The sequence below is a fragment of the Corvus hawaiiensis genome, chromosome 6, assembly GCF_020740725.1.
Source record: "Corvus hawaiiensis isolate bCorHaw1 chromosome 6, bCorHaw1.pri.cur, whole genome shotgun sequence".
Taxonomy (NCBI): Eukaryota; Metazoa; Chordata; class Aves; order Passeriformes; family Corvidae; genus Corvus; species Corvus hawaiiensis.
The window spans coordinates 9,871,545-9,884,648 of NC_063218.1; the positions used below are offsets into that span (position 1 = coordinate 9,871,545).

General features: G+C 36.1%; 1 protein-coding gene across 7 annotated transcripts in view; it reads left to right on the top strand.

Moving 5' to 3' along the window:
- Window positions 1–13,104, top strand: part of PPP1R13B (protein phosphatase 1 regulatory subunit 13B) — a 69,563-nt gene that overhangs the window by 29,829 nt on the left and 26,630 nt on the right. For 6 of the 7 annotated variants that reach the window (XM_048308428.1, XM_048308431.1, XM_048308430.1 and 3 more), the window contains exons 3-4: window positions 2,732–2,851; window positions 4,341–4,408. In XM_048308428.1, coding sequence (XP_048164385.1) covers window positions 2,732–2,851; window positions 4,341–4,408 — 188 coding nt within the window. Of the gene's footprint in view, window positions 1–2,731; window positions 2,852–4,340; window positions 4,409–12,499; window positions 12,620–13,104 lie in introns of those variants that run through there. The other variant, XM_048308434.1, reaches the window with a different exon arrangement.

Below are 13,104 nucleotides of genomic sequence, written 5' to 3' on the forward strand. Positions count from 1 at the left end.
TTTTAACTCTTTTCTGAAACATGGGTGCAGTATTTGTGTTTCAGATTCACAGGGTGTTTTGTTTTGGAATCCTTAAAAGTAGCCTATCCTCAAAACTTCTACTTAAAAGGAAAGGAGTATAGCTCATTTCTCAAAAATGTTTTAGAATCTTGAGCCAACTTAAAATCTAAGGCAGTTTTTTCAGATAAGTATGAATATATGCATTTATCATGGTTTTCTGCTTTATTACTCATGAAAACAAATGTTCTCTAGATCATGTTTGATGTGTTAAAGTATAAGGATCCAACCTTTTTATTATTACTCTACACCTATTCTCCTCGTAACCTTTTCTTCCTGCTCTCAGAATGCTCTGTCCTATTTAAACTCCTAAAAAAATTAAAATTGAAGTTTGAAATAGTTTTGAGAAACCAATTACTGACAAATATTTCTGAAGCTATAACAACTGGGAAAAATTTAACTGTAGCATTTCTCTTTGTTTTGTTTTCATTTTTGTTCTTAAAGAACAGGGATTTTCAGAAAATATCTCTTTGTACTATTATACTGCAAATATAAGATCATGCTTTCTTCTTGCAGTTCTTGTAGACTTAAAGGATTTAAACTGAGGGAAGCAATGGGAATTTCAATTCTCATCATGTCTTAAGTGTTAATGTCCATTTTTCTTCCTCTTTGTTTCTTGAATTTGTTTCATGTAGTACAGAATGGTTAGTGCTGCTCCATATTTCTTTTCTTTGTTTCAGTGATGTTGATGATGCTGTTACTACTTCAACCTGTTTTCTGTCTACATTAGGATAACATCCCAAACTGGTTTTGTGAAAGAACTGCTAAACTAGTAGAAAATGTCTTTGCCATTTCTTTCCATTGTCATGTCTGAAAAATATTAGTCTTAATTATTGAAGGTGCATTATGTAAATGAAACCTCTTACTTTGACTAGCTCCTGGGATCAGGGCCTTACTTTTAATGGGAAACCAGCTTAACCAGGAGGGAAGCTGCAGCTACTCCTCACCATTCCAGAATTAGCCCTGCCCTGTTCTAGTGGGGCTTACCTGGCAATTTTTCTGTTCGAGAGAAATTCCTAAAGATTCGTATCTTGTGTCCTAAAATTGCTGAACTAAACCACTTAAATATTTTTACATTCAGTGATCTTTAGAAGACTCATGCTGCAATTTTAGTGGATATGCTTCAAAGCACTTGAAACCTTACTTCACTTTAGGAGTTGAAAAACCTGAAAATCATGTTTTTAAAATACCTTTTCAAGAACTGAGTAGTAATAAGCCACTGACCTTATTCTTGTGTGCTCAAACATTATTGACAATGTTTCTGGGATGCTACTTGAGGAACAGGAAGAAGTTAAGAAAATGATTTATTTTTCTAATGCAATTGTTGTGTTTTGGTTTAGGGGGGGTGGTTTGTTGGTTTGGGTTTTTTTGGAGTTTGTTTTGTGTCTTTTTTTTTTTTTTTTTTTTCCTTCAGAAAGATAAGTAACCAGTCACCTGATGAATATGATTAGCTTGTGGTTTAAATGACCCTTCCCTACTGAAAGCAGCTAGATCTAACTGTGACTAAATTATGTTAATCACATACCTATTTGACATGACATATTTTGACAAAACAGTTTATTGTATTAAATGCATTGTGAAACAATTGATAAAAATGTATTGTTTAAGCACTGCAGTTAAGTATCCCAAGAGTATCAAGACATGTACATCTATGTAGCTGGTAATGCATATAAATTTAGGTAAATTTTATTACATAAAGGTATATTTGTGATTTGGTTTTCCCAAGCTTTCCCCAAGATTTCTCTTAAATCTTTGTATCATTTTGTCTTCTCATGTCAAATGGGTGAAGTATGAAATGGATAACAAATTGTTAGTGGTGCTTTTCCTGGTAGGAGATAATGTGGTTTGGGTTTTGAAGGCCAAAAGCATTTTGCTTTTAACAACAAAGTATAGTATATAATATAATTTTATTCTGGTTAGAAGATGTAATTTGGTGCTTAGTATTAAATCTTAAAATGGAAATTTTATTATCTTAGTAAAAACATCTGGTAATAAATGCAAGTGTAATTATGGAAACAGGGAAAAACTTGTCTTCTTAAATGTATTTCCATTTTGAAATACTAAATATATAGTGTGCAGCCTCCTACTAGTATTTTTTTTGATCAGTTTAGAAGAATTAATTACTCTATGAGAATGTCTTCTGTTTTCTTGGAGAAAAGCAAAGAGACTGACTGTTGCATAGAAGTTAGTCTTTATTTGTTCAAAGAGTTGCCAGTAATTTCACAGATACTGGAAGTTAGTGTCTAGCAAAGTGTATTAGAGTGGGAGTACCTGCTCAAGTGCTTAGGAGATGAAATGTCAATAGAATGATAAGGCTTTTAGTCTGAGTGGAAATCCAGAGGCTCAAACTGAATGAATCGTTTTAATAATAGAACAGATTGCCCATCTGGTGGTGATGGGGAGCAAGGTTGCTATTTCCTAAGTTAGGGTTTCTGAACACTGGTATGGTTTTGCAAGCTGGTTCTGTAGTGCTGTGTTACAGTAACAGGCCAGCTTTTAATACCATCCATCCAATGTCTGCTGGTGCCTGTTTTTTAGACTTCATGTAAGACAAAATACATTGGATATATTGAATTGCTACCAAAAAGGACATTCTGATCATTAATAAAAGTTTGGTATAAACCTGCTTGATTTTAAGGAGTTGTGATGAGGTTTTTTGGTCTGGTACTTTTAGAGCGGCCCATACCCTTTGACCACATGATGTATGACCACCTACAGAAGTGGGGGCCCCGCAGGGAAGAGGTGAAATTTTTTCTTCGTCATGAAGAGTCACCAGCTGAAAACAATGAACAGAGTAAGTATATTTATCCTGTAGTGCTGTTACTGAAACAGATTTAAAAGATTTCTGAAATGAGTTTTGCTTTCAGTTCATTCAGTGAACTTCAGTGGTTATATGTAATACAACTTCCTTATACCTAAGCCATTTTGAACCTTCCTCAGGGGCACCTTTATTCTTGTTCTCCAATTCTCTTCTTTAGAATAATTTCTGCTGGTCTGTTGAGTAATAGCAAAATCCATTTGTATTTTGCTTAATTTGGATCCAAAAAAGTTGGTGGATATTAGAGACTTGTAGTTTTTTCTTATTGAGAGAAAGTCCCTACATTTTGAGTGGGTGAAATGGTTCTTTTTGACCTCCTGTTCTTTCAGTTGCACAGAGAAAGACTCGGTAAATTCCTTTGCCTCCTTTAAAAACTCAAATCTGCCAGACATCACTGGCAGAGGTTTCAGTGCCTTTACTTTCTCAGAACTTCATGAAGGTATATTTAATAGTGGTGATAATTTACATCCTGAAAAATTGCTGGTCTGCTTGGTTCTATAGGAGAAGCCTTTATATGAAACAGTGCCCTATGAAGTGGGCTTTCTTAAAAGTCTGTATTAAAAAAATAGAAGTGTTTTAGTTTTCTGAACTTACTGGTGTAGACTGTACTTAATCTATGAGAGAGTTTTGAGGCTGTGCATTATAGACTTAATGGCTGTCAGACTGTCTGAAGGACGGGAAAGGTGTCTCGGTGAGGTGTGTTTGCATGCCCAGATTATCCCGACTCATTCATCTAATCTGACTACTTTTAACAACAGGATTTCAAGTCTCTGCTGAGTCCTTCCTGCTTTCAGCTGAGGTTTCTTCTCTTATTTTTAAGTGGTTCCTGCTTGTTTTGAATGCAGAAGTAGCAGACCCAAAAATGTGTGAGGGAATTTTGTATTAATTACGTACTTTGTAAAATAGCCAGCTATCCTTTGGGCAATACAAATATAAAGTATGTTAAGAAATTTAAGATACACCTAAAGCCAAAGAATTTCAGTGTACAAGGAAAGCATTGTTTCTGAACCATGCATGCAATGCTTTTTAATTCGTCATTGATCTATGGATCAATTTGTAGATTAAAGTTGTTTATAAGTTAGAAATTAGAAAAGCTTCCTCTACTAATACTAATTTGTAGTATTCAGTTGAAGCTACTGCTTCTCATGGGCACAAATTATAAAACTTGAGTACATTGCCCTTCAGGACATCTTTGCCCAAAGAGAAGTTAGGAAAATAGAGCTGCATGTCTGTACTTTTAACTGAGGAAGTCTGTGAAGTAAAAGCTTTATTTCTGCTGATTCACTGCTTACAAAAAGTAACTTCAGTAAGAAAGAGTTGGAACTAGCAGAATAAAAACCCACAGGTAAAAGTTTCATACAAATTCTTGAACAGAATTCTCAGAACATTGAAGAACAGACTCAAGACTGAAAACTATTTGTTTTGAAAACTGAACTTTGCACTAAGAGTGATACTTTACTTTTAGGTGGACGTCAAGCCCAAAATCAAAGAAATGGCATAAATATACCTGTGGAGAAACGTACAGAGAATGGGGTATGTAATAAATCCTAAAGGTTTGGATCAACACCACTCAAATACTTTGTGTTTTAAAAATTATTACTTTTCAAGGTGTATAATGATGGGAACTGGGGAAAAGATACATTGATCTTGGCTTTGTTTTGATTTTGTTAGAAAGTGAATGGTACAACGTGTCTTTTTCATCAGCTACTCTGAATTTTCTGTCTAGAAAGAAATTACGTCATACAAGAAGCCCCAGAGTCTTATTAATTCATGTTCTAATCTGTTTTATTCATTCTGTGTGAAGTAAAACCAAGCCACATTATTCTTTCACACTTGTATTGCCTGTCCACATGTCTTTTCTTTGATTTATCTCACTGGGACTGATTCATGACATTCCCTTATATGTTGAAACATGAGGATATATCTGTGGATCGGGATGTTTTCAGATGCTGGTAGAAGAGCTTACATACCCCTCAGAGCCATCTTTTTATACTGTTTTTATGCACTTAATTAATTTCTACCTGTGGAGTTTTTTAAACTAGTATATTACTAGGTTTCTAATTTAAAATACAAATTACATACCATAGGCCACCTGTGACTCCTGGCTTGAACATTTTCTCTTTTACACATAAAACATAGTATATCTCTTTCAAAACTGCCATGGCTTAAAAACCTCCTACTCCTGAGCTGAAACTCTGCTTGCTGTTTTCTCGTCTCATCCTCAACACTAATGAAGATTCTGCAAAGCATAGTCTGTTCTCATTTGCTCAGGACCATTCTGGTGCCTTTACCAGGATACTCTAGCTATAGTTGGCTATTTTTAAACATTTTCAAATTTCAATAAAAACATTTGACCTCACCAATTCATAGTTATATTGTCTCTATGAAGCACTGTCACTTTACAAATGTGCATATGGCTCTTTCTCAGAGTAAAATAATACTTGAAGTTTAGAAGCAAACAAATCAGTTTTTTCAAGCCGAGAAGTCTTAAATAAGAAAAACCCCCTAAAATGTTAAAAGTAATTGTGCAGATTCAACAATTTTGTGCTTGTGTACTGCCTGATAATTATCTAAAATTCACACACACTCCCATGTAGCAACAGAGTTGTTCAGTCAGTTTTCAGCTCCCTTTGCAGCTTGTTTTATGTATGGCATGTGGACCTAGGGGAAGGAATTTTTTCCCCTATTCAAACCAGTTAATCATGTATTGCTTTCTACGTTCCTTTTCTGTAGAGAGCACTGGCTGATATCCTGTGCTGCATGGATCCGTTTATCCAGCTGCCATTGTCATATTGACAATGTAGTGAGATCATGGTGCTTAAAAGTGCTGGGGGAACATAACTCTTTCATGACCTCCCCTGATCTGCTCCTCCATGTGGGTTGTAGCTCATATACTACATTTGAGATATACTATATTTGGAAATTAGGACTGGCATGCCTTAAAATCTCACTTCTTGGCAGAGCTAAGCTTTATGATAGCATGGCTCTGTACTGATTTGAATTTGCTGTGATTTTTTATGGGTAAAGCTTAGACTTGGTAACTTGAGTACCATTGTTATCTTCATGCCATTCAGTACATATTTTTTTTCTTTTTTTAAATCCCGAAAGTTGGCCACAAAATTAAAATTTGTTAGGGAACTGATCACTTTAAAAAGGACTTTTACCAGGTTTAGGAAAGTGTATTAAATAACAGGTTTATTAAAATAGAAGACTAAAACCTGAAGGTGTTATAGTAATGTGAAACTGTAGTGGGTTTTATGCTAAAAATGGTACAAATTAGGTTTTGGAAGTGTTTAAAACTAAGATTTTCAATTGTGCTAAGTTTTAAATTAGAGGGGGAGGGGGGGAAAAAGAGGTGGCTTCAGGATCAAGGATTTAATCAGCTTACACTTACGTAATGCATTAGGCTTATTCATTGTTGCTGGCATGCTGAATGTTAGACTGGCCCTAAAATCAACACAAACCAATGGAACATTGAAGACAGCTCAAATCTTACCAAATACTCTGCATTCAGGTATATTTTTATTATGTGTGCTGCTTTAATGATGAAATAGTTGATTTTTTGCTTAATGTCGGGTAGAGCTGTAAGTTTGACATGCATAGAAAACTTTAAGATGAATGTTAGTTTTACTGATTGAACGAATAGTCTCGGAAAAATTCTGGACAATCTGTCCAATTAAATTTAGATAATTCTATTAATTGGCATTTTGTCATATGCAGTAAGATTTTTTTGGTTGTTCTTGGAAACTATATGTGCTTGATCAGCAATTATTTAAATAATGGTTAGCTTAAAATCACATTATGTAAATGATTAAATTTAATTAGACTATCTTTCAAGTTAAAAATAGAATAGGCTAAGTCACTTGGAGCAGTGAAACATGCATTGTTGTAAAAAGAATACTTACCTGTAACTATTCATCTGGGAGCTTTGCATTCTGCATAACAAAGTCTAAAGGAAAACTCTGTGAGGTTTTGTGAATTGACAAGTGCTGTTATTCTGGAGGTGAGCTTTTGGGGTTTGCTTTTGTTTACAACTTTTTTTCTTGGAAGTGGAATTATGCTGTAATCGGGACCTGATCCCTTTCAGTACACAAAGGTATAGATGCGTGAAGATCAGACTTACGTAACTAAACAGTTCCTTTCGCCAGGGAGATTGGACAGTGTCTCAGGAGGGATTCTCTTCTCTGAGAACAGCTGCCTCTTCTTCCTCTTCCTTTTTTTTGCTTGTGTGACTGAGCCAGTGGATCTGAATGCAAGTTGTAACAAGGGGAATTCTAAATAAATACGGGGAAAACAATGTTTTATCATTGAGAGTAACAGACATTGGAACAGACTGTTCAGAGTCTGTGGAATTTTGATCTAGCTGAATGAAGTTCTGAGCAGTCTGAACTGCTCCAATCAGGGCATACTGAACCAGATGACTCCTAGAGACTCCTTTCTGCCTGAATCATTCTTTCATTCTGTGATTGGTGACTGTGAAACAGTGGTCATCCAAGTGCTGGGTCTTGTTTGCTTCCAGATGTCCTAGCATGATCCAAGCATCATTCCATAGTAGCAGCAGCAGTCTGTGAACAGTGAGGCAGAGCAAATATAGGTGAAACCACTGGGGGTCAGTGGCAGACAGGGGAGGGACTGGGGAGCCCCATCCCGGTGCAGCTGCCAGCCCTAGATAGGAGACGTGGATCAGATGATGCTCTCCCAGAAAGAGCACTGACTAGATGATGACAGTTGTCCAGATGAAATTTCTTGAAGATCAAGAAACAGGAAAACAGATGTAGCTCAGGGGGAAAAAACAGTGTGGTACAGGAACATGCCAGAAGTCAAATGTATTGGACTGAATAAAAGTAGATTAGTGTAATGAAAACAGTGTGTATATGAAGAAATACTCATTTGCTGTAGTTGCTTATATATAAAATAATATTATTTAAATAAAAATTATTTTATTCACTATCATTTACTTGAGGAGCGTAAAATGTCAGTTTGTGGTCTCCTGTGCCATTTTCTTTTTAACTTATTTTTGCTGTTTCAAAAATTGCTCCTTCGATTTAGAGAGAGTAATATCAATAAGCTTTTTTCCTAATGGATGTTGACTGAAGTCTTTGCCAAGAAGTACAAAGTGGAACCTCATTTTATCTCACTACAGAATTTGTGTTAACATTAGTGTAAAAGAAATTTGTGTAGAGGAAAAGATCTTCACCATCATCCCAAACTGGAGACATGCACTCCTGCAAATTTTCTTAGTCTTGAAGCTGTGACCAGTAGATGAAGTTGAGTGTTAAAGTTTTGTGCTGATTCAATAACAGAACTCATCTTCACTATTTCTGTAAAAGTGTCTCAAATCAGGCTTTTAGCAAAAATTACAACAGGTAGTCCAGCTGTTTTAGTATCCCTTACACTGAGGGAATTCTTAGGGAAGTTCCATTAACAGTCGCTTCTGCATACGTGTATACACAAGGCAGATTTTCATAGTACTGATTTAATTTCAGAGAGTGTATGCTTGCTGATAGAGGGTAGATACCCTCTGATGCAGTCTCTGTATTCCACTCCATCATGACAGCAGTAAAGCTACGCTGCTTTTGAGTGCCTGTGGTGTGACTTGTCCCATTCTGTGGTTAGAGATTAGATGGATTTACAAGTGGTGCCAAAATCCTTGAATAGAATTATATGTTGTTCATTAGTTTTAACCATTTGATTCATGTTAGTGTGACCAGATAAAAAAGCATTAAACATCTAATGTACATTTTGTCGTGGGGGGGCATTTACAAGTATTCTTGCAACAGACAAAATAATTAAAAGGTTTCCTTAACCTGTCAGGCAAAGATACAACAAAATCTAATTGTGAGGAAAAAAGGCAAACAAGTCAGATGCTTAACAGAAGTAATAAACTCAGATGAAAAATACATTATATGTACTTGCTTGAAGTTTCTCATTTAAACTATTGAAGGATAAAGAGCTTAGTCTGGATAGAAGTTGTTCTTCAAAGCTGAGCTGCAAATTCAATTTAATATAAGCCTGTAAGTATTAAGCACTCTGTTTATAACATTTAACGATGTGCTTGGAAAGGGCTGCCATTCATATAAGACAGGTTTTAGTCAAATTTGTTTGAAATGAACAAAAAACTACGTCACTCTTGAAATCTCGATTCAGGGGTCTCATAGCAAAGTCAAAGCAAAGTAATTCCATTAAAAGATGATTTGAAACAATTTAGGCATAAAGAATTCTAACAGTTTGCAGGAAAGTATTTTTTTCTGAAGCAATATTCATACAAGCTTCTTGGAACATTTTGACCTTCTAGTAAAAGAGTAATTAAATCAGATTCAAATTTTCCCAGTTTTCTGCTGAAACTTTCTCTGTTGTTTTTGTTAGAGACAAAAAGTTATTTTATCTGCCACTTCTGCTGTCAGAGGTGTTCCCTCATGTAAGACATAGATTCTGGAAATTGTTTACCTGTCAGAGAGGGGAGCCTTGCTGTCCCTACAGCAGCTTTCTGCACCATCTCCTAGTTCAGTTCCTAGGTCAGAGTTAATAGAGTTTGGATTCTCCAGAGACTGATAACAGTTCTTAAAGTCTGTCTGAAGCATTTTCCAGACAGCTGGCAGTATGTTGCTCTTGAAAAAAATAGAAAAACGAATCCAACTAAAGGATTTAAGGGAAAAAAATTAAATTAGGAAGCAGAAAAAAATATTACAGTGTAAAGCTAATTTTAATACATACAAATAGCTTTTGAATTCTTGCTGGACTAGAAATCCGAGTCTTTTCACACCTCAGTAAAGGATAGTTATGTAGGGGTTTATAGTGTCTCTACAAGACTTTCTGTGATCCCACAGAAAGAATTTCTGTGAAACTGTAGGGAATTCAAATGCTCTTGACCTCTTATCTCCCTCTGAGGCCTCTTTTTATGAGAATAATTTCATCAGTTTCATTGCACTTACTTTGTGATTATTTTCCTGTTACAATTTTAGTTATGATAGCATTAGTTTATGACTAACACTCACTTTTAACATCTGACTTAATTTGGTTTGAGGAATCTAAGGATTGTTTGACTAGTTGGGACCAGGAAACATTCTTGGAACATTGTCAAAGAACTGTTTTCTTCTGTCTTCTCCATATATTTACATAAATTTTAATCTCTGTCAGTCTAGATGCCAGATATCTATCTAGATGGCCATGGATATGAGAGTCACAGTATACAGACTTGTGTTATACAGACATTTACACATACTCACTTGGCAGTGTACAGATTTTGTAGTTCTGCTGTTCTTCTGGGCATCAGAGAGAGTTCTGTTCAACAAGTTATAGGCACTGAATATGTGGTTTCCTAGTCCATGACAACCACCAGATGGGTTCCCATTTTGCAAAGGAGAAAATACCTAAACTGCACCACTTACTGTATCTCTACCTCTAGTTCCTGTTTTTACAGGTCTAGCTTTGCTTTTCCTCACTCATGGCTTTGCAGTTTTACAGCAATACTTGGTTGCAGATATCCATGGGACAGGGAGGAGAAGTCTGTATGTTTGTTCAACCCCTAACTATGGTATTTATTTTCCTATGTTTGTGTTGTGGACGTGGAGCAATACAATTCACTCTTTAACCTAGATTTCTAACTAAATGAAGCATGTGAAGAATTGCTTCCAGTTGTCACTGCACATAGAAATCCTGAGCTGCTTGGCCCTTACATAAAGTTAGAACAATTTAGAATGAGTGTTTCAGCTGACGTATAACATTACACACATTAACTCATAAAGTAAACGTTACTGAAAGACTTGTTATTTTTCTGAAGTGTTGCTGTGCAGCCCTTACACCTGGACTGTAAACTTCAATGCCCGTTGTCACAGCTGTATCCTTTTGCAGTCACATTAGTATCATTTTTAGTTAAGCCAAATATTTTAATATCCAGTTATTTTAAGGAAGATGGGACTTGTCCTTTCCTTTATTTCTGTAGATCTTTACAGGAGACAGGTTATGAAATTCACTGCATGGCTCCGAGAGGTTAAATGTGGAAGTTCGAGAGTTTGGACTGTTGCTCTGTCTCTGAGTGGCTTTCAGTTCAGAGCAGGACACACTACTGCTCCACGCAATGCCAGCTATTCATTTTCAGTCCACCTTTCGAGCTCTGTGTCGTTTGCAGATCAGTGCTTTCTCTCATCTTTTCCATGGTCTCTGTGGTGTTTCTTACGCAGTGCTGCTGTGGCCTCCTTTCTCTGATGCACCTTTCCATGTTCACTGACTTGTTCATTCAGTTTCCTGTCCATCTCGCCTCTGGACACCAGGCATACCTATTTCCCACCTGCATGTTTTTCCCAGGCGAGTGAACCTTTCCATTTCTCTGTTGTTTCTGCAGCTGCCTCCAGATCTAATTGTTGTTAAGTTTGTTCCCCCTGCAGTCTTCCTCAGATCAAAGCTGAGAGAAATGAAAGTCCCTCTAGCTAATTTAGGAGCAAGGGAGTTGAGCTTGTTCTTCTTCTCGTATTCCTAGTGGACGATCTTACTCTACAGCTCATACCTTTACTCACTTGCTAAAAATAAGCCTGTTCTTTATTCAGCTGGATTAGTCACTGTATTGTGCTTGGACATAGAGTTCTTCAGTGTCCTTATGGAGACCCATTTGGCTGGATCTCTTGTGTAAGTGCACTGAATCATGCTCAAATTATTTTCTTGAAAGAAGGAAGAGAGGGTGAACTTGCATGTCATTCCTGAGTTTGACAAGGTAAATTACAGCTTTTTGTGTTTTGGGGTTTTATCTTCTACGATATCCTGATTTGTAGATACATAAGAAATTGTTAATGGGGTTTAGTATTTTCTGTAATGTTTAATATTTAAAAACCCTTAGGTCTAGGTTTTGGCTTGTTCCAGTCTTCTCTGGCTTGCAGATTCTTGATTTATGCTATTGCACACATGCTTTAGCTTTATTGGTGGCTCATGTATTCATCTTGTTGCATGCAAGATTTAAGAAAAATCTGAATTATGCAGGAAAAGCAAATAGCACTGGAAAGGTTATTTGCATAAGATTGTGGTATCTATTCTGACTGTACTGTTTACCTTTTATTTTAGGCAGTCTCTGTTAATAAAGAAACTCTGTTAAGTTTCAGGTGGTATGGTTTGCTGTCACTTTAACCAGTAAAATTACATACAAAACCCAATGATTTTCCTGATCTCTTTGGTATTCAGTTTTGGCCCAGCATTGTTAATGCTACAGAAATACAAAGGAACAAATAATCCTTGTGTTTTTAAAGCTAAATTGTCTATATTCTTACATTTTCAGTTTAACCTGATAACTGCAAAAGAACTGTGTATTGCTCAACATTTTCCATTGAATATGAAAAGTGCAATGAATCAAGCTGATGATAGTTGACAGCTGGCTTGATCTTGCCGTGATTAGGTCTTTTACTGCTGGCAAAATCCACTCGCCTTTTCCGTTAGCTGATTGCTGATGAATGCAGAGAGACAGCTTTTCATATCGATAAAGAGTTCAGGGAAACCTTTATCCCATATAGAGTAGGATTAAAAGGCATCCTACCTACTGTTGATTGCACTGAGCCAAAAAACCATGCAGGAACTTGTAAGATGTGCAGGGTTGTTGATTTGGCTTGTTCACAACAAGCTGTTAAACCAGTAGTGTAGACAGAAAATAGCGGAAAGATGGAGCTGAAGCGTGTTGAAGCATCGCAAAGGTTTACAGCTGACGGGCAGTGCTGCGAAATAAAGATGTGCTCTCTTGCAATTACATGGGAAAATAGTGAACAGGTAATTAATTACTTTTCAAAATTTGTTAGTTTTACACTTTGGTGGACATGTTATTTAAGTACTGTGTAGCTTTTGAACTCTTAATTTAAGTGATTGTGGGTTTAGTTGTCACATGACCGGAATGCATACCAGCTCAGGTTTTGTAACTCCTTATCTCTGAATTGAAATTCTTAGTTAATCAGATTTTCTTACATGCATTTGCTATCCTTCTTACATTTTAAGACCTTATCAAAAGCTTGTTACTTCCTAATGTCATGGTCCACTTTTGCTTTTGACAGTTTGGTTTTGTGGGAAGTCTTACACTAAGGTCACAACATATCTTTCAGTTACAGGATACTTATTTTCAGTGCTTTTGTGTTTTAGAAATGTTTTATTATACTGTTCTCATATGAACAATATTACATCAGTACAGAAAAACTTCATATTGAAACAATTACTTAAGGGAAGAATAAGCACAAAATTGGTGCTAAACATGTCATTCAGAC